This window comes from Microcaecilia unicolor, chromosome 3, assembly GCF_901765095.1.
Source record: "Microcaecilia unicolor chromosome 3, aMicUni1.1, whole genome shotgun sequence".
Taxonomy (NCBI): Eukaryota; Metazoa; Chordata; class Amphibia; order Gymnophiona; family Siphonopidae; genus Microcaecilia; species Microcaecilia unicolor.
In genome coordinates this window covers 209451244-209471500 of record NC_044033.1, presented here as the reverse complement: position 1 = coordinate 209471500, position 20257 = coordinate 209451244, and the positions used below count along the sequence as shown (strand labels likewise).

Below are 20257 nucleotides of genomic sequence, written 5' to 3'. Positions count from 1 at the left end.
TGTATAGAATGTTTGTACGTTTGGGAAGCTCACCAGGTGCCCTTGGCCTGGATTGTCCGCTGTTGTGGACAGAATGCTGGGCTCGATGGACCCTTGGTCTTTTCCCAGTATGGCATTATTTATGTACTTATGTCATCTACTATGTTACCATGTTGTTACAACGTCATAAAGACATAGCGGCGCCTACTGGAACTTAAGTTCAAATCCTTTCCACTGCCGTACGGATCCTCCTCCTCTCTGAACGGAAATTACGACACAAAACCATGGCGGTCGCCTTAGAACGCTCATTTCCGTACAATCGCCCGTTGGATAGGTTTCGTTGTATCACTGTGCGCGAAAGAAAGGAAGCGGAGGTTCCAAACCTACGAAACGATTGAACCGCTTCTCATTACCTTCTCCCACCTGGGTATAATGAAATGAAAGTTATTTAAAAAATATTCTTTGTCTTTGCTATGCCGGACCGGAATCCCAATATGGCGATGCCCATGTCAGGCTAAATTGCCGTACAGCAGCCCGGAAATGACTCTGTTGCCGCCCATTTTCGAGCTATGGATACTGCTCCCCGCAATGTACCCGAAAGCCGGGGGCTCCAGCGAACTTCAGGGGTGGTGGCGGGAGAAGAGGAAAGTTTCTTCACTGACCCCCTGCACCCCCAGCGTGTGCTGGAAGGGCTGAACAGCCTGCGGCTGCTACGCAGCTTTTGCGATGTGGTCCTATGTTGTGGGGGCCACGACTTCCCTTGCCACCGCCTGGTGTTGGCCTCTTGCAGCTCCTACTTTCGTGCCATGTTCTCCCACACTGGCCTGGCCGAAGCCAACCAGGAGCGTGTGGCCATCAACGGTGTGGAGCCCGCCATGGTTGGCGCCCTTGTTGAGTATGCCTACACAGCACAGGTGTGAGGATGGACCATGACCATGTCAATTTCCATTTATCTTTGACCATTTCTGGCACTTTCAGACCCAGGGTTCCATGGGTGTTACTACAGGCTCCTTTGCTCAACTTTTCCACTAGGCAGATAAGCAGCCGCATAGGGTTACCATACGTCCGGTTTTACCCGAATGGGTTCTCTTTTTGAGGACACCGCAGGAAGTCTGGGCGGGTGACACTGCGGTGCAGAGGCGTGGTGGGGGTGTGACGGGTGTTTATCATGGTAAATATGGTAACCCTAGGGTGGCAGCATTGGCACGGAGTGGGTAAGATGGGTGACAATCCTGTACACTAAGTTGGAAAGAGGGGTGCCTCACTGCCCTTTTGAGTTAATCTGCCAGTGCTTGAGCCTGAAAGGGAGGGGAGTGCCAACAGCAAGTCTTGCCCTAGGTGCTGTTTTGTCCAATGACTGCCCTGTCTTTGGAATTTTGAGCCCTTGTCTTTGTCTTTCTTCCTAGGTTATCATCAACAAGTCCAATGTGCAGGGCCTACTCGCAGCCTCTAACCTTCTGGATGTGTTGGCTGTGAGGGAAGCTTGCTGTTGCTTCATGGAGCAGCACATGGATGAGACCAACTGCGTGGGCATCCACTGCTTTGCAGAGGCGCATGCCTGCCTGGAGCTGAGGCACCGGAGCCTGGAATATATTCTCAGACACTTCAGCAGCGTCAGCAGGCAGGACGAGTTCCTGTGCTTGGCCAGGGAGAAGCTGACGGAGATTGTGGCCAGTGATGAGCTGAATGTGGCTCAGGAGGAGGAGGTGTTTGATGCCGTGGCCCTGTGGTTGGAGAAGGAGCCAGGCCGGAAGCAGAACTTTGAGAAGGTGATGAGAATAATCTCTTAGTTACAGGCATTCAGACGTGCAGGCTTCCTGACATACAGCCAGTAATGAGTACAAGATGCTAGTGGGGTCAATGACTGTATGGTGGCTCTCTTATTAGACTGTATACGGCAGTGATTTTATTAGGGCCTCCTCTGTCAGGAGTGGTGGCTGTAATGGGACTCCCTGTCTTGAAGGAGGATGGTGGCTTTAATGAAGCCGTTGCGGCGACTAAGAAAGCAAATAGAATGTTAGGTATTATTAGGAAAGGATTGGAAAACAAAAGTGAGGACATTATAATGCCATAGTATCGGTCCATGGTGCAACTGCACCTTGAATATTGTGTTCAGTTCTGGTCACCGCATCTCAAAAAAGATATAGTGGAATTAGAAAAGGTACAGAGAAGGGCGACAAAAATGATAAAGGGAGTGGGACGACTTCCCTATGAGGAAAGGCTGAAGCGTCTAGGGCTCTTCAGCTTGGAGAAAAGATGGCTGAGGGGAGATATAATAGAAGTCTATAAAATGATGAGTGGAGTGGAACAGGTAGATGTGAATCGCTTGTTTACTCTTTCCAAACTACTAGGACTAGGGGGCATGCGATGAAGCTACAAAGTAGTAAATTTAATACAAATTGGAGAAAATGTTTCTTCACTCAACGTGTAATTAATTCGTTGCCAGAGAATGTGGTAAAGGCGGTTAGCGGGGTTTTAAAAAAGGTCTGAACGGCTTCCTAAAGGAAAAGTCCATAGACCATTATTAAATTGACTTGAGGAAAATTCACTGCTATTTCTGGGATAAGCAGCATAAAATGTATTGAACTTTTTCCGGATCTTGCCAGGTATTTGTGACCTGGATTGGCCACTGTTGGAAACAGGATGCTGGACTTGATGGACCTTTGGCCTGTTCCAGTGTGTCAATACCTGTGTACTTAAGACCCTGTCTGTCTGGTGTGGGGACCATAACAGGGTTATTTCCACATTTTTTTCTGTGTGTGCAGTAGCTCTGGGGTACAGTAACCATGCATTTACAAAATTTTCTTTCAGGTGTTTGAGCACATCCGCTTGCCCCTGATCAGCCCTTACTACATCCACGATGTGATCGAGCCTCACAGCATCATCCAGGATTCACCACCATGCCAGCGCCTCATATCGGAAGCCAAGGACTTCCTGCTGCTGCAGGATCGCCGCAATGAGTTCATCGGGCCCCGCACCAGGCCTCGCAGGTCCACCGGTAACCAGTACCCTACTCCTCCCTCGCTCTCTCTGTTTCTGGAATAATAACTTGTGAGATGCTTGCAGTAACATCTCCATCCTTCTGCCCGCTTCCCTCCAGGCATTTCGGAGGTGATAGTGACTGTGGGTGGGGAAGATGATAAAGTGGTCCTGCGCAGCGTGGAGAGCTTTGACCCTGTCACCAGTCGGTGGCGCTCCCTCTCCTGCCTCTCCTTTGCCGTGAGCAAACATGGGCTGGTAGCATCAGGTAATCTTCTAGCACCACGACCATTGCTGCCTATTAAATTAGTGAACAAAAAGATGCGAATCGCCAACGGCAGTGTTGATTCACCGCTTTATTTAAAATAGGCCCAATATGGGCTGCTTCTCAGGAGAAGAAGTGTTTTAGTCGAGTAGGTAGAACTGGTTTTATTGCACCACTGGGTTGTTATATGTTAGCCCCTGACGGAGCCCTTTAGGAGGGCGAAACGCGGCCGTGTCGGGCCTATTTTATATAACGTAGTCAATAAATTATTTTTTTCAACATTGCCATTGGCGATTCACATTTTTTTTTTTTTTTCTATTCCGTGCTGGATCTTGAGAATCACCTGCCTTATTTGTTTTCTTGGATATTAAATTAGTGATGCATGTGTGTACAGATAACTACACACAGCCACTCTGTCCCTCTTAACATGTCATCAGTCACTACCAGTGTTCTGTCATCGTCATCATCCGTCCATCGTCATTGTTGTGTCACTATTATGGTAAACAGTACATCAGCTCTCCACTTTGCTGTTTTCCACTGTGGTCTATGATACACAAATATGTGTGAGTGCATGCTTCACAGTTTTTGTTTCCTTGACACCATCTCAGAGCTGGGAGCAGCTGTGCAGCCTAGTGGTCATAAGTACATAAGTATTGCCATACTGGGACAGACCAAAGGTCCATCAAGCCCAGCATCCTGTTTCCAACAGTGGCCAATCCAGGTCACAAATACCTGGCAAGATCCCAAAAAAGTACAAAACATTTTATGCTGCTTATCCCAGAAATAAGCAATGGATTTTTCCCCAAGACAATTTAATAATGGTCTATGGACCTTTCCTTTAGGAAGCCATCCGGACCTTTTTTAAACCCCGCTAAGCTAACTGCCTTTACCACATTTTCTGGCAACAAATTCCAGAGTTGAAGTACACGTTGAGTGAAGAAAAATTTTCTGATTAATTTTAAATGTACTACTTTGTAGCTTCATCGCATGCCCCCTAGTCCTAGTATTTTTGGAAAGCGTAAACAGACGCACAAAGTTCCAATCCCACTTCTGCTACCAACTCTCCTGTGCATCAGAGCTTGGATACCCACAGACCCAGGCCACTATCCCACCACTGCCACAAACTCTTCCTGTGTCAACAGTCTTACTGAGAGCACAGAGCTCTGACAGCTGCAGATTGATAGTTTATCTCACCGCTGGCAGAAACATTTCCTCTGGTAGCTTATTGCTAAGAGATTAGAATTATGAAACCAATCCCACTCCTACCACAAGGTCTAACAGAGCACTAGAGTGAAGGTATTTCATTTAATTCCTGTTATATTGCTTTGAGTTCCCACTGATCTTTGACTGTCCTGTTCTTTATTTTCGCTTCTTAAGAAGGTGAAACAAATCTGGTTCCCGGTACACTCTGCTTTCTCTCTGCAGGTGCCATGCTGTATCTCGCCGGGGGAGAGTTCTCGGATAGCTCGGCCAGCAGGGAGATGTGGCGTTATGATCCTTGCTTTGACAGCTGGCAGGAGATGGCATCGATGAACGTGGCACGGTCAGAATTAGGTAATTTTCTCCACCGTCTCCTTGAAAAAGATACTACTAGATGTACTACACAGTGCTGTAGTGGGATTTGCGAGCCTTGTAGGTTGCCCAGAACTCTGCTGCACGAGTTCTTTTGGGTTTGGGTCGGGAGGCGCTTACGACGCCTCAGTTTAATTTTCTTGCATTGGTTGCCTGTGGCACAGCGTATTGAATTTAAACTTTTGTTGTTGGTGTTTCAAGCGTGGCTGGGTGTCGCTCCCGAGGCCTCGGTGCGCAGTTTGCAGCAGTCTTATTGTCCTCCTCTGGCATTACAGTCTCAAAAACCAGAATTTATTGGTCGTTCCATCTTTTCATCTGGCACATTTGGAGGTAATTCGTAGTTGTTTTTTTAATTGCTGGTCCTCGTTTGTGGAATTTGTTACCACTGGTTATGCGCCAGTCGGTATCGGCTCCCCAGTTACAGAAATTGCTAAAAAACCTGGCTATTTTCTAGGGCATTTGGCTGATGGGGGTTCTGAGTTTTTAGAGTTTGTGATTTGTAAGATTGTGTATTGTTTGTGGGGTTTTTTTTTTTTTTTTATAGAGAGGTGTGGTAGCCGTGTTAGTCCACTTTTAAAGGTAATCAATAGAAATAAAACATGGAAAAGAAAATAAGATGATACCTTTCTTATTGGATATAACTTAATACATTTCTTGATTAGCTTATTTCCGATCTGACGAAGAAGGGCAACCTTCGAAAGCTAATCAAGAAATGTATTGTTACTAGTAAAAAAGGCCCGTTTCTGAGAGCAATGAAACGGGCGCTAGCAAGGTTTTCCTTGGAGTGTGTGTGTTTTACAGAGTGTGTGTGAGAGTGAGTGTGTGATAGAGAGAGAGTTGACTGTGTGTGTGTGTGATAGATATGATTACTTGATAAAGTGTTTAGATTTTTGTAAAACCAATAAAATTGTTGGACACTAAAAAAAGACTTGTTTTTTTCTCTGGGCCCGGGGAACCCAGCATTCACCCTGCCTTTCAAAACTGGTAACGGAAAAAGAAATAAAAATGCTGTAGTCCACTCAGTCAGTGCTCCGGGCAGCTGTAGGATGTAGAACAGAAGGGAAAGTGGCAAGTGGCCCAGATTGGTTAAGAAGTGGAGCTGTGAAACTTAACGGGGAGAGGTTTGCTGAAGGGGGAGGGGGCTTCCTCTTCAGTTTCCTTTTCTGTTTACTTCCGAAGACCTGCTGAGAAGTGGAGCTGTGAAACTTAACGGGGAGAAGTTTGCTGAAGGGGGAGGGGGCTTCGTCTTCAGTTTCTTTACCTTTCCGAAGACCAGCTGAGAAGTGGAGCTAGGTAACGGTTCATATTTTTTTTGAAGTTGCTGTGCGGAGGTAACGTGGAGTGGTTAGGAAAGGGATACCCTGAAGACCTGCAGTTTAAAACAGCTGAGGTGGGACTGAGGGAGGGGGAGGGAGTGCCGGAGATGTGTGGAGGAGGGTTTAGTAGTGGGTGTGGCGATGCGATTCGCTGAGTGTCATAGTCCCGCTCTCAACGTCATAACGTTGTGATGCGAGGGCGGGGCAGACAGTCATGGGGGAAAATTCCGATCTATGCCACCTCAAAACGGAAGTTGCAGCTTCATTTAGAACGTTGGGGTTGCGAATTATGTGCGGAATGGGCGTGGCTGAGGGCGGGTCTATGAGTGACAGTGAGTGGTGCTGACAGCCTCAACAGTGCAGGGCTTCAGTATTTCCCTGCCACAGAGTGAGCTTCAGAATGTTTGAGGTGAGAATTATTTATATAGATGTCCAATAAAAAAGGTATCATCTTATTTTCTTTTCCATGTTTTATTTTGTTTTATTTCTATTGATTACCTTTTTTTTTTTTTTTAATGAATGTTTTATTGCACCTCGCCTAGATGTTTGGATAGGTGGGTTATAAATGTGATAATTAATCACGTACAATATGTTCCTTCTTCAAAGAGCTTACAATCTATGTGGTACCTATGGGGGATAAAGTGATTTGCCTGAAGAGTGTCAGTGACCGGATTTGAACCCTGGGATCCCTTATTCTCAGTCTATTGCTCTAACCACTAGGCCGCTTTCTCACTTTTTCCATCAAATGTACTCTGTGCCCACTTTTCTCCCGTTTCCTCTCTATGCCCATAAGTCTCTGTCTTTTGTATTGCTTCTCCCTCCCCCCCCCCCCCCCCCCCCCCAAACTCTCTGTGTTTGGGGTTGGAGTAGCTCAGGGTGTTTTAACCAGTGGTGCCCACACTCCTAAAAAGGTGACTCGGTAAGTAGACACCAGCATTATGTGCTTGGTCTCTGCAACACAATGACCAGTGCTATTTGTATTGACAATAGAATTTTACTTACCGATTGCAGTCTGGGATACAATTATTATTGATTTATTTTACTGGTATTGAATATTGTACCCCTGATGCAGGCATTTGCTGAAGCACGGTCACATCAAATTGATCTTTGTGAATAAAACTTATCTTCTTGCCGTACTGGTTGGTGGTGTTTCTTGCTTGGCCCTTCTGGAGTCTCCTTACCAGGTTGGATTCTTTGAGATTCAGGGAAGCCAGGGTTCAAATCCCCGCTGCTGCTCCTTGAGATCTAGGGCAAGTGACTTAACCCTCCACTGCTTTAGGTGTTTTATTTATTTGCTGCATTTATATCCCACATTTTCCCACATATTTGCAGGCTCAATGTGGCTTACAATGTAATACAACAACAACATCACAGTGATGGGGTAAGGAAATCAGACTATAAATAACAAATAAGGTGCATGAGAAAATCATGGTAATCATATTAACGGAATAATAATGTCAGCCTTATTGCGGTTAAGGTGTATAAGAGAATTATGTATAATGAGAAGTGGGTGAGTAGATAAAACATAACAATGATAACAGGACAAGATAAAACGTTCGATAATTAGGGTGTAAGTTAGAATAAACGAATTTGAAAGTTTTCATTAATCTTGTATCTGGTGAAGTTTAGGTGCCAGTTTTTATGGGGGATCTTTTTTGTACGTTTTTTTTTTTTTGAACAAATAAGTCTTCAGTAATTTCCAGAAGGTCATCAGGTCATATGTTGTTCTCAAGGTGGTCGGTAATTCATTTCATAGTTGTGTATAGATGTATGAGAAGCTGGATGCATGTATTGATGTGTATTTAAGTCCTTTGCAGTTAGGGTAATGGAGATTTAAGTAAGTGTGTGATGAACTTTTGTTATTTCTCTCTGGTAGATCTATCAGATTTGACATATAGGAAGGGGCATCTCCGTAAATAATTTTATGGACTAAGGTGCATATTTCGAATGCAATTCGATCTTTCAGAGGAAGCCAATGCAATTTTTCTCTAAGGGGTGCAGCACTTTCATATTTTGCCTTCCCAAAAATCAGTCTGGCTGCGGTGTTCTGGGCAGACTGATAGTTTGAGTCTTGCATCCCGCATATAAGGAATTACAGTAGTCCAGATCACTCAGTACTAATGATTGCACTAGGTTACAGAATTTCTCCCTTGGGAAGAAAGGTTTCACTCTTCTAAACCTCCACATTGCATAGAACATTTTCTTTATAACATTATTCACGTGGTTATCTAGATTTAGATTACGATCAATTGTTAGGCGTAGGAGTCTCGAGGTGTCCGCAACAGGAAGAGTATGGTTTGGTGTGTTTATATTGGTGTATTTGATTTTATTATATTGCGATGATATTATAAGGCATTGTGTCTTTTCAGCGTTGAGCTTCAGATGAAATGCATCCGACCATGAATTCATAACCTGGAAGCTGAGATTGATTTTGTCTGCAATTTCTGATAAATCGTATAAACTTGGGGGGTCCTTTTACCAAAGTGCGCTAATGATTAGAAGCCCATTATATACTTATGGGCATCTTATTATGTAGCATGCACCTTAGTAAAGGACCCCTTACATTGTAAGCCTGGGGGGGGGGGGGGGGACAGAAAAATTACCCAGTGCAGCTGAATGTGACTCAGCTTGAGCTACTACTGAAAAAGATATCCGCTAAATCCAAAATATCTTCCCTTGTGGTAGCCTTTGCCTCACTGTGGTTTTCTGTGTGTCTCTTCTGCTGGAAAGGCCCATCCCTAGCACCTGCATTCATATTCTTTCCTTCCAGACTGGACTGGCCTGTCATTCTCTCCCCAGGCATGGATGTACAGGATGGTTTCATTCTTGGAGTGCTTCTACTCTCACACCCCCTTCTCTCTCCTCTCCCAAGGTCTGGCCACACTGGACGGCTTCATCTTTGCGGTTGGAGGATGGGAGGGTTACTCACGGTTAGACTCGGTGGAGTGCTACCACCCTCACACCAACACCTGGCACTTCGTGGAGCCCATGAGGATGGCAGTGACCAGCCCTGCTGTGGTAGCACATGATGGTCTTCTCTACGTGATGGGTATGCTTTTTGTCCTCTTGTCCCCAGTGCTTTATCTTTTCATAGGATTCTTACTGTCCACTTGAATCCTAGAGTGAAAAGGCCAGGTTTCCCAAACCTGTACTGATGATCCCACAGATGCCCATGCTTTCTTTATTGTCACATTATACTTTTCAAGTGTCCAAAATCATATATATATATACCACACTTTAAATGCAGAATTTTTTCACAACTTCTATAAATTTCTCATCAAATCATTCAATTGACCTCAGCGATGTTCATTGCCAACCATAGTTATCTTGTAAGGCAATGTTAACAACATCCATCATCTTCATAGGTCAGCTCTACCATACTTAGCTTTTAAAGTTATTTTTAAATTTTTATCAATAAATTAACTTTAAACTTTTTTGACTTATCTTATTTCCATTTATCATCAGACCCAGAGGTAAAACTGTTTATAATAGTTTGAGCAGAGCTGGCGCTGGAATAAATGCTCAGGGGGACGGTCCTTGAGGCAGCTCAGGTTTGAGCGAAACATATGTCGGACAATTTTACCTCTGGGTCCGATGATAAATGGAAATAAGATAAGTCAAAAAAGTTTAAAGTTAATTTATTGATAAAAATTTAAAAATAACTTTAAAAGCTAAGTATGGTAGAGCTGACCTATGAAGATGATGGATGTTGTTAACATTGCCTTACAAGATAACTATGGTTGGCAATGAACATCGCTGAGGTCAATTGAATGATTTGATGAGAAATTTATAGAAGTTGTGAAAAAATTCTGCATTTAAAGTGTGGTATATATATATATGATTTTGGACACTTGAAAAGTATAATTTGATATTACTGGTGTCTCAATAAGTTGTTGCCATTTTACCTGAAGTTCTTTATTGTCACAACATATATCCATTTATATATGCTTCTTTTCCAACTGTACACATTTATCACGTGCATATTTATTGTGGGTATCCTGATAACTTGACTGGTAAAAGCAATTAGCTTAGCAGGGTTTAAAAAAAAAAGGTTTGGCCAAGTCCATTATTAAGAGGGACTTGGGAAAATCCACTGCTTATTCCTGGAATATGCTGCATAAAATCTGTTATGGGATCTTGCCAGATATTTCTGACCTGGATTGGCTACTGTTGGAAACAAGATCCTGGGCTTGATGAACCTTCGATCTGTCCCAGTATGGCAACGCTTATGTGTGACTCCCGGGATGAATTTGGAAAGCTTTGCTCTATGTTGATCCATGCAGTAAGAACTTGACATTATTCTTTTATAGGAGGTGCTGTCCTGGAAGATGGGGATGGAATGGACCTAGTCCAGGTTTACAACCCTAAGGTCCGCAGTTGGACGGAAGTGGCGCCCATGAGGATAGCACGTTCTGGATCCGCCGCTTGTGTCCTGAAAGGGAAAATCTACATCATAGGTAAAAGAGGCAGTGGGGGATCTCAGTGCTGAGATAGCAAAGGGTGCTGAAGGGCAGGAGTGAGGTGCATTGGCAGAGTTATCATGTGTTGGAAGGGGGAGGAAGTGATAGTTCAGTACTGGAATAGCAGAAGGAGCTGCATTGGCAGAGCTGTGTGTGTGATTACAAGTACTGGAATAGCAGGGTACATAAGTATTGCCATACTGGGAAAGACCAAAGGTCCATCAAGCCCAGCATCCTGTTTCCAACAGTGTCCAATCCAGGTCACAAATACCTGGCAAGATCCCAAAAAAGTACAAAACATTTTATACTGCTTATCCAAGAAATAGTGGATTTTCCCCAAGTCCAATTTAATAACGGTCTATGGACTTTTCCTTTAGGAAGCTGTCCAACCCTTTTTTAAACTCCGCTAAGCTAACCGCTTTTACCACTTTCTCTGGCAATGAATTCCAGAGTTTAATTACACGTTGAGTGAAGAAAAATTTTCTCAGATTCGTTTTAAATTTACTACATTGTAGCTTCATCACATGCCCCCTAGTCCTAGTATTTTTGGGAAGCGTAAACATACGCTTCAAATCTACCCGTTCAACTTGTAGCTGGGTCCCCCTTCCAGGACCCAGCCGGGCTTGACCCTGCTCAGCTTCCTTCTTCACCCAACTGTTGCCTTGCTCCACACCACCTTGGCCTGTTCTGGGAACTCAGCGCCAGACCCCCTGAGAGCTTGCAGGACTTCCTCTCTCTATTGTTTCCACAGAGGCTCAATCAAGGCAAAACATTTATAAAAAAAATCTTTATTTTCTTGCTTCCATTCAGCATAGACACAAAAGGAAAACACCTTACTCCCAGGTTGTTAAGGTTTGCTGCCCAAGTCTCATTCAGGGTTTAAACAGTCCATATTTCACTTTAGCCAAAATTACTTCTTTTAGGGAACAGTACATTATCAGAAAGAGAACACAATAGCTTGGTAGGTTGCAGGCCCAGACCTTTTCAGTATGAAACAGTTTACACCGTCTTTCTTACAGCACAGCTACACAGCTTTGGTCCCACCTGGTTCAGACTGGGGTTTCAATTGTGCCTAGCCCTCTTTCTCTCCCAGGGGCTGCACCTGTTTCCTCTTTAGTAGAGATCTCCCCCAGCGCCTCAGTCTCTCCAAGGCACAGCTAGCCACCCTCTTTCAGCAGCTTTTCGGGTTTGAGCCAGAGCTCCAATCTCCATCAGTTCCTCCCCTAGTCCTTCAGTAACCTCCATTTTATCCTCCTCTTCAACTTCCCCCGTCCCCAACCTCTCCAGCTAGCCCTCATCACCTTCCTCAGAGACCATTTCCCAATCTTCTATCTCCTCCCCTAACTCTTGCATAGCCGGGTGGGGAAGAGAGGGATTCTGGGACTGGTAGTTCCTCTTCTTCCTTAACCCGGCCAACCTCTCTGCCTCCGGTAGTGCAGCTTTCTGAATGTGGGTGTTGTGCACATGGTCTGCCCCGTTGGGGTTCCCCGGCTGCCTGCACCCCCCTTCTGCGTGCCTTCCCGGATCCCCTTTCACCTACCCTCTCACATACCCCCATCCTCAACTGATTGCTAGGGACTTCTGTTTCTTCACTAGCAATCCGTGACAGGACATCGGCATTGGTTAAAAGCCTACCTGCCCGGTGCTCCACTCGGAAGCAGTAGGGCTGCAGGGCCAGGTACCACCGGGTAAGCCGGGCATTACTGTTCTTCATATGCCCCAACCATTTGAGAGGAGCGTGGTCAGTCACCAACGTAAATGCTCGGCCATCCAAATAGAAGTGACAGGCCTGTACGGCCCACTTGATAGCCAAACATTCCCTCTCAATGGTAGAATACCTCGTCTCATGCGGTAACAACTTGCGACTCAGGTACAGGAGGGGATGTTCTTGTCCCTCATGGAGCTGGGATAACACTGCCCTTAGTACTGGTTCCTGACACAATATCGACCTTAACTTATCAAAGGCCCCTTGACTTTCCCCATCCCACTGAAGCGTGTTCGGGCTCTTGCTTTTCAACTTATCTGTTAGAGGGGCTGCTATTGAGGCGAAATGGGGAATAAACCTCCGATAGTAACCCACTATACCCAAAAACCGCCTTAACCCTTTCTTATTCCCCGGACGAGGAAACTCCCTAATGCTCGCCACTTTGTCACATAAGGGAGTGATCTGTCCGTCCCCCACCATGTACCCCAAATATTTCACGCGCCGCTGACCGAAATGACGTTTCTGGGGGTTTAAGGTTAAACCTGCCCATCGGAACGTCTCCAGTACCCCCCTGAGTCGTACTACATGGGTGGCCCAGTCCTCACTATGGATGACCACATCGTCCAAGTAGGCTGCCGCATACTCCTGATGCGGACGTAATATCCTATCCAACAACCGTTGGCAGGATGCCGCCGCGGAGAGCAACCCGAACGGCATTCTTTTAAACTGATAAAGTCCCACCGGGGTAGCAAAAGCAGTTTTCGGCCGTGCTCCCTCCATCAGGGGTATCTGCCAATAGCCCTTGGTCAAGTCCAGGGTAGACAGGTACCTGGCGGTTCCCAGCCGATCTAGTAATTCCTCAATGCGGGGCATTGGGTAAGCATCCGGGGTGGACAGGGCATTGTCTTGGCGGAAGTCAATGCGGAACCGCCAGGTACCATCAGCTTTTGGTACAAGCACCACTGGGCTTGACCAGGGACTGAAGGACTCCTCGATTACTCCAAAGGATACCATCTCCTTAACCTGCCGGACCACCTCCTGCCGCTTTGGGGGGGGGGGGGGGGGGGGGGGAGGGAGAGACGATAGAGCCGCTACTTTCCCTGGTTCAGATATAATATCATGGGTTATGAGAGTAGTCTCCCCGGGACGAGCGGTCAACACATCCCGAAACTCCTCTAAAAGTTCCTGCAGATCCTTCTGCTGGGGTTCACTAAGGCCTGGATCTATCTACATAAGTACATAAGTAGTGCCATACTGGGAAAGACCAAAGGTCCATCTAGCCCAGCATCCTGTCACCGACAGTGGCCAATCCAGGTCAAGGGCACCTGGCACGCTCCCCAAACGTAAAAACATTCCAGACAAGTTATACCTAAAAATGCGGAATTTTTCCAAGTCCATTTAATAGCGGTCTATGGACTTGTCCTTTAGGAATCTATCTAACCCCTTTTTAAACTCCGTCAAGCTAACCGCCCGTACCACGTTCTCCGGCAACGAATTCCAGAGTCTAGTTACACGTTGGGTGAAGAAAGATTTTCTCCGATTCGTTTTAAATTTACCACACTGTAGCTTCAACTCATGCCCTCTAGTCCTAGTATTTTTGGATAGCGTGAACAGTCGCTTCACATCCACCCGATCCATTCCACTCATTATTTTATACACTTCTATCATATCTCCCCTCAGCCGTCTCTTCTCCAAGCTGAAAAGCCCTAGCCTTCTCAGCCTCTCTTCGTAGGAAAGTCGTCCCATCCCCACTATCATTTTCGTCGCCCTTCGCTGTACCTTTTCCAATTCTACTATATCTTTTTTGAGATACGGAGACCAGTACTGAACACAATACTCCAGGTGCGGTCGCACCATGGAGCGATACAATGGCATTATAACATCCGCACACCTGGACTCCATACCCTTCCTAATAACACCCAACATTCTATTCGCTTTCCTAGCCGCAGCAGCACACTGAGCAGAAGGTTTCAGCGTATCATCGACGACGACACCCAGATCCCTTTCTTGATCCGTAACTCCTAACGCGGAACCTTGCAAGACGTAGCTATAATTCGGGTTCCTCTTACCCACATGCATCACTTTGCACTTGTCAACATTGAACTTCATCTGCCACTTGCACGCCCATTCTCCCAGTCTCGCAAGGTCCTCCTGTAATCGTTCACATTCCTCCTGCGACTTGACGACCCTGAATAATTTTGTGTCATCGGCGAATTTAATTACCTCACTAGTTATTCCCATCTCTAGGTCATTTATAAATACATTAAAAAGCAACGGACCCAGCACAGACCCCTGCGGGACCCCACTAACTACCCTCCTCCACTGAGAATACTGGCCACGCAATCCTACTCTCTGCTTCCTATCTTTCAACCAGTTCTTAATCCATAATAATACCCTACCTCCGATTCCATGACTCTGCAATTTCTTCAGGAGTCTTTCGTGCGGCACTTTGTCAAACGCCTTCTGAAAATCCAGATATACAATATCAACCGGCTCCCCATTGTCCACATGTTTGCTTACCCCCTCAAAAAAATGCATTAGATTGGTGAGGCAAGACTTCCCTTCACTAAATCCGTGCTGACTTTGTCTCATCAGTCCATGTTTTTGTATATGCTCTGCAATTTTATTCTTAATAATAGCCTCCACCATCTTGCCCGGCACCCACGTCAGACTCACCGGTCTATAATTTCCCGGATCTCCTCTGGAACCCTTCTTAAAAATCGGAGTAACATTAGCTACCCTCCAGTCTTCCGGTACTACACTCGATTTTAGGGACAGATTGCATATTTCTAACAGTATCTGGGGTTCACACTTCTGTGAGAACTCCGTAATCTGGGGCCCCAGGTCTTCCTCCCCTTCCTGTATCCCCTGAGTCCATAACCCCTTTCTCTCCCGCCAGGGCTTCAAAACATTCACATGATATGTTTGTATCCGGCCTTGCTCATGCCTCACTGCATAGGTGGTGGGACCCAACTGTTTCTCTATTGTAACTGGCCCTTTCCACCGGCTCGTGAATTTATGCGGGGAGTCAGATATCAATACCAGCACTTTTTCCCCCACCTGAAATGTCCGATTGGCACTCCTCCTATCATAATAGGTCTTTTGGGTGACCTGGCTTCTGGCTAGCTCCTGCTGCGCCCCCTCCTGCACCCTCCTCAAGCGCTCCTTTAGATCAACCAAATACCTACTAACTTCCTTATCCGGCTCCTCGGGTGGCACCTACTGCTCTTTTAAAATATCCAGCACTCCCCTGGGTACTCTCCCATACATCATCTCAAATGGAGAGACCTTTAGGGAGGCTTGCACACTTTCCCGACACACATACAACACAAAGGGAAGTAACAAATCCCACTGCTCATGATGGATACTGAGTCCCTTTCTTAACAGCATCTTCAAGGTCTTATTGAAGCGTTCCACCAACCCATTGGTCTGGGGGTGGTAGGCCGCGGTACGGAGGTGCTGGATCCCAAATGCCTCCCATACCTGTTTCAGCGTACGGGACAGAAAATTGGTACCTCGGTCTGTTAATACCTCCCTGGGGAACCCCACCTCACAGAAATTCCGTATGAGATGGGAGGCTATGACTTTGGCTGAGGTGTTGCGGAGAGGAATAGCCCAAGGATACCTAGTAGCCATGTCCACCACATTGCCCCATGTAAGCCGCATTGAGTCTGCCATGAGTGGGAAAGCGCGGGGTACAAATGTAACAAAAAAAAAAATTACCCAGTCTCGTAAGGTCTGCTTGTAATTTTTCACAATCCTCCCGCGATTTAACGACTTTGAATAACTTTGTGTCATCAGCAAATGTAATTACCTCACTAGTTACTCCCATCTCTAGGTCATTTATAAATATGTTAAAAAGCAGCGGTCCCAGCACAGACCCCTGGGGAACCTCACTAACTACCCTTCTCCATTGAGAATACTGACCATTTATCTCTGTTTTCTATCTTTTAACCAGTTTTTAATCCACAATAGAACACTACCTCCTGTCCCATGACTCTCCAATTTCCTCTGGAGTCTTTCATGAGGTACTTTGTCAAACACCTTCTGAAATGTAGATACACAATATCAACCGGCTCACCTTTATCCACATGTTTGTTCACCCCTTCAAAGAAATGTAGTAGGTTGGTGAGGCAAGATTTCCCTTCACTAAATCCATGTTGACTTTCTCATTAATCCATGCTTTTGAATATGCTCTGTAATTTTGTTCTTAATAATAGTCTCTACCATTTTGCTTGGCACCGACGTCAGACTCACCGGTCTATAATTTCCCGGATCTCCTCTGGATCCTTTCTTAAAAATCGGTGTTACATTGGCCACCCTCCAATCTTCCTGTACCATGCTCGATTTTAAGGATAAATTACATATTTCTAACAGTAGCTCCGCAAGCTCATTTTTCAGTTCTATCAGTACTCTGGGATGAATACCATCCGGTCCAGGAGATTTGCTACTCTTCAGTTTGTAGACCTGCCCCATTACATCCTCTAGGTTTACAGAGAATTCATTAAGTTTCTCTGACTCGTCAGCTTCGAATACCATTTCCGGCACCGGTATCCCACCAATTTTCCTCGGTGAAGACAGAAGCAAAGAATTCATTTAATCTCTTCATTACAGCTTTGTCTTCCCTGATCGCCCTTCCCTACACCCCTTCCCGTGCACTCCGCTCCATGGATAAATCCTTCTTATCTGTTCCCTTCTCCACTACTGCCAACTCCAGACTTCGCGCCTTCTGTCTCGCTGCACCCTACGCCTGGAATAAACTTCCTGAGCCCCTACGTCTTGCCCCATCCTTGGCCACCTTTAAATCTAGACTGAAAGCCCACCTCTTTAACATTGCTTTTGACTCGTAACCACTTGTAACCACTCGCCTCCACCTACCCTCCTCTCTTCCTTCCCGTTCACATTAATTGATTTGATTTGCTTACTTTATTTATTTTTTGTCTATTAGATTGTAAGCTCTTTGAGCAGGGACTGTCTTTCTTCTATGTTTGTGCAGCGCTGCGTATGCGTTGTAGCGCTATAGAAATGCTAAGTAGTAGTAGTAGTAATCGCCCCCTTTTACTCCTCAGTCATCTAGCGGTCCAACCGATTCTTTTGCCGGCTTCCTGCTTTTAATATGCCTAATAAAATTTTTACTATGTGTTTTTGCCTCCAACGCAATTTTTTTTCCGAAGCCCCTCTTAGCCATCCTTATCAGCGCTTTGCATTTGACTTGACATTCCTTATGCTGTTTCTTATTATTTTCAGTCTGTTCCTTCTTCCATTTTCTGAAGGATTTTCTTTTAGCTCTAATAGCTTCCTTCACCTCACTTTTTAAACACACCGGCTGTCGTTTGGTCTTCCATCCTCCTTTTTTAATATGCGGATTATATTTGGCCTGGGCTTCCAGGATGGTGTTTTTGAACAGCATCCACGCCTGATGTAAATTTTTGACCCTCGCAGTCGCTCCTCTGCTGCTTTTTTTTTTTTTTTACTGTTCTCATTTTATCATAATCTCCTTTTTTAAAGTTAAACCCTAAAGTATTTGATTTCCTATGTATACTTACTTCAAAGCTAATATCAAATCCGATCATATTATGATCACTGTTATCAAGTGGCCCCAGCACCATTACCTCCTGCACCAGATCATGCGCTCCACTAAGGACTAGGTCTAGAATTTTTCTTTCTCTCGTCGGCTCCTGTACCAGCTGCTCCATAAAACTGTCCTTGATTTCATCAAGGAATTTTACTTCCCTAGCGTGCCCCGATGTTACATTTATCCAATCAATATCGGGGTAATTGAAATCACCCATTATTATTGTGTTGCCCAGTTTGTTTGCATCCCTAATTTCCTTTAACATTTCTGCATCCGTCTGTTCATCCTGGCCAGACGGACGGTAGTACACTCCTATCACTATCCTTTTCCCCTTTACACATGGAATTTAAATCCATAGTGATTCCGAGAAGTGTTTTGTTTCCTGCAGAATTTTCAATCTATTTGATTCAAGGCTCTCGTTAATATACAATGCTACCCTTCCACCAATTCGATCCACCCTATCACTACGATATAATTTGTACCCCGGTATGACAGTGTCCCACTGGTTATCCTCCTTCCACCAGGTCCACCAGATGCCTTATATATCTAATTTTTCATTTAGTGCAATATATTCTCCCATCTTATTTCTTAGGCTCCTGGCATTAACTATGTTTGTTGTTCCTATTTACATCATGCTCAGTACTCAGTACTTGGGTGTGTAGCAGGGCAGGAATACAGTACATTGGTAGAGCTGTCTGTGGTGTTCTCAGTACTGGAGAATCAGGGTTGCTACATGGCAGGAATAAGGTGTTTTAGGAAAGATGTGTGCTGGGTGGAGGAGGGAGTGATATCTCAGTACTAGAATAGCAGGAGGTGCTGCAGGGCAGGAATGAGATGCATTGAAAGAACTGTGTGTGGGGTTCACAGTACTGGAATAGCAGAGTTGCTATAAGGCAGGAATGAGGTGTATTGGCAGACCTATTTTTGGGCTAAGGATCTAAACTGTGGAACTGATACCTCCTGAATAACTATGCCTTTGTCCTGCTAGGTGGCTGGCATGCTTCCACAGAGAACACGGATAAAGTGGAGCGCTATGACCCCAAAACAAACACGTGGTCTATGTGCTCCCCCATGAACGAGCGGAGGTACCGGCCAGGCGTGGCTGTGGTGGACGGGAAGATTTATGTCCTGGGTGGGGAGGAGGGCTGGGACCGGTAAGTACAGATGCATCATTCAGTGAATGTCAGTTTCCCTAAACTCTGGAGCTCATTAATAGAAGCAAAATGACTCTGGTGCACAGAATGGGACCTATATAACTACCAACCTACCTCTCTCTTTGTTAAATTGTACAGCGCTGCGTAACCCTAGTAGCGCTCTAGAAATGTTGAGTAGTAGTAGTCTAATGGACCTGGGCTGCACAGGTTTACCCATGTCTGCCATCTGCTGGAGACTGAGATATAGTGGCTGGATGTAGACTGAAAAAGGGTCTTATTGGTCCCATTGAAGCCAATGGTTCTGTCGCCATCTGCTGGTGGGTGTGTGTAAACCCAAGTGTCTGGACTGGTATAGAGGGAGCTAAGGAATAAGTGTGTGTATTTGGATGGGGGGGGGGAACATAGCCTAGCATGCATCAGAAATAGGTAGAGGGTAACTGCTGCAGGGCCTAGAATGTAATTAAAATATTTGGGGGTGGAGTATAGAGGGGGCCCACAGGACTCAGAATGCATTGGCAATAGGTTGGGGAAGGGAGGAACTACAGGGACCATGATGCATTAGAAATAGGTAGGGGGGGAGGGACTATAGGGCTCCGAATGTATTCAGAGACCACCATCCAAACAACATTTTTAATGCTGGCACCATCTTCTGCAGAATGTTTCAGCAAATTTTACAGAACTGAGTGTCTTGGGAGATGGGGCAAGGAAGTTCTAGGGCAGCAGGGTTTCTTAAGAGGGTGGGGTGGGGAAGTGTCTGCATAGTGAGATGGTTTCTGTCCTCATGTCTGTTTTTTTTTCTCTCTACCTGGCTCTGCAGATACCATGACACCATCGAACGATACTGCGAAGAGACGGACTCCTGGGAGCTCGCAGGAGACATGCCCAGTAGTCGCAGCTGGCTCAGCTGTGTTCCCCTACAGATTCGCAAGGACTTGGCAACCACAGACCCCCGAGAGCAGGAGAACCCTGGGGGCTGAACCTCATTCCTCTGTCCGTTGTAAATTCAAGAACACTGAGGTGCTGGAGTGAAGAAGACTTTTAGGAAAAGTTAACCTCTTGAGTGTTAAATGAAATGAAAGGTTGCTAAATCCCCTCCCAGTACCAGCAGCACGTCTCCTTTGGCGGAGAAAGATTTTTGGATGGCAGACATTTTGGGAAGCTGTCAGTCCAAATCTTTCAGTGAGCCTGCATGGAAAACAGACTTACGGATTTAATAGTTCCCTTGTCCTGTGGAGTATCGACATCTTTCAGT

At 45.5% G+C, this 20257-nt stretch overlaps 1 protein-coding gene across 1 annotated transcript; it reads left to right on the top strand.

Annotated features, from left to right (window-relative positions):
• Positions 1 to 303: 303 nt before the first annotated feature.
• LOC115466216 (kelch-like protein diablo) lies at positions 304 to 20209 on the top strand. The gene is made up of 9 exons (XM_030197333.1): positions 304 to 893; positions 1386 to 1748; positions 2791 to 2977; positions 3080 to 3226; positions 4649 to 4777; positions 8984 to 9160; positions 10422 to 10568; positions 18840 to 19005; positions 19823 to 20209. The coding sequence occupies exons 1-9, from the start codon at positions 549 to 551 to the stop codon at positions 19980 to 19982; spliced, it is 1821 nt and encodes a 606-aa protein (XP_030053193.1). The 5' UTR covers positions 304 to 548; the 3' UTR covers positions 19983 to 20209.
• The last annotated feature ends 48 nt before the right edge of the window (positions 20210 to 20257 follow it).

Coding starts and splice junctions, on each gene's coding strand:
- LOC115466216 (XM_030197333.1), top strand. CDS start 549: ATGGATACTGCTCCCCGCAATGTACCCGAAAGCCGGGGGCTCCAGCGA. Junction 9,161..10,421: donor TGGTCTTCTCTACGTGATGG/GTATGCTTTTTG, acceptor ATTCTTTTATAG/GAGGTGCTGTCCTGGAAGAT. Junction 10,569..18,839: donor AGGGAAAATCTACATCATAG/GTAAAAGAGGCA, acceptor TTGTCCTGCTAG/GTGGCTGGCATGCTTCCACA.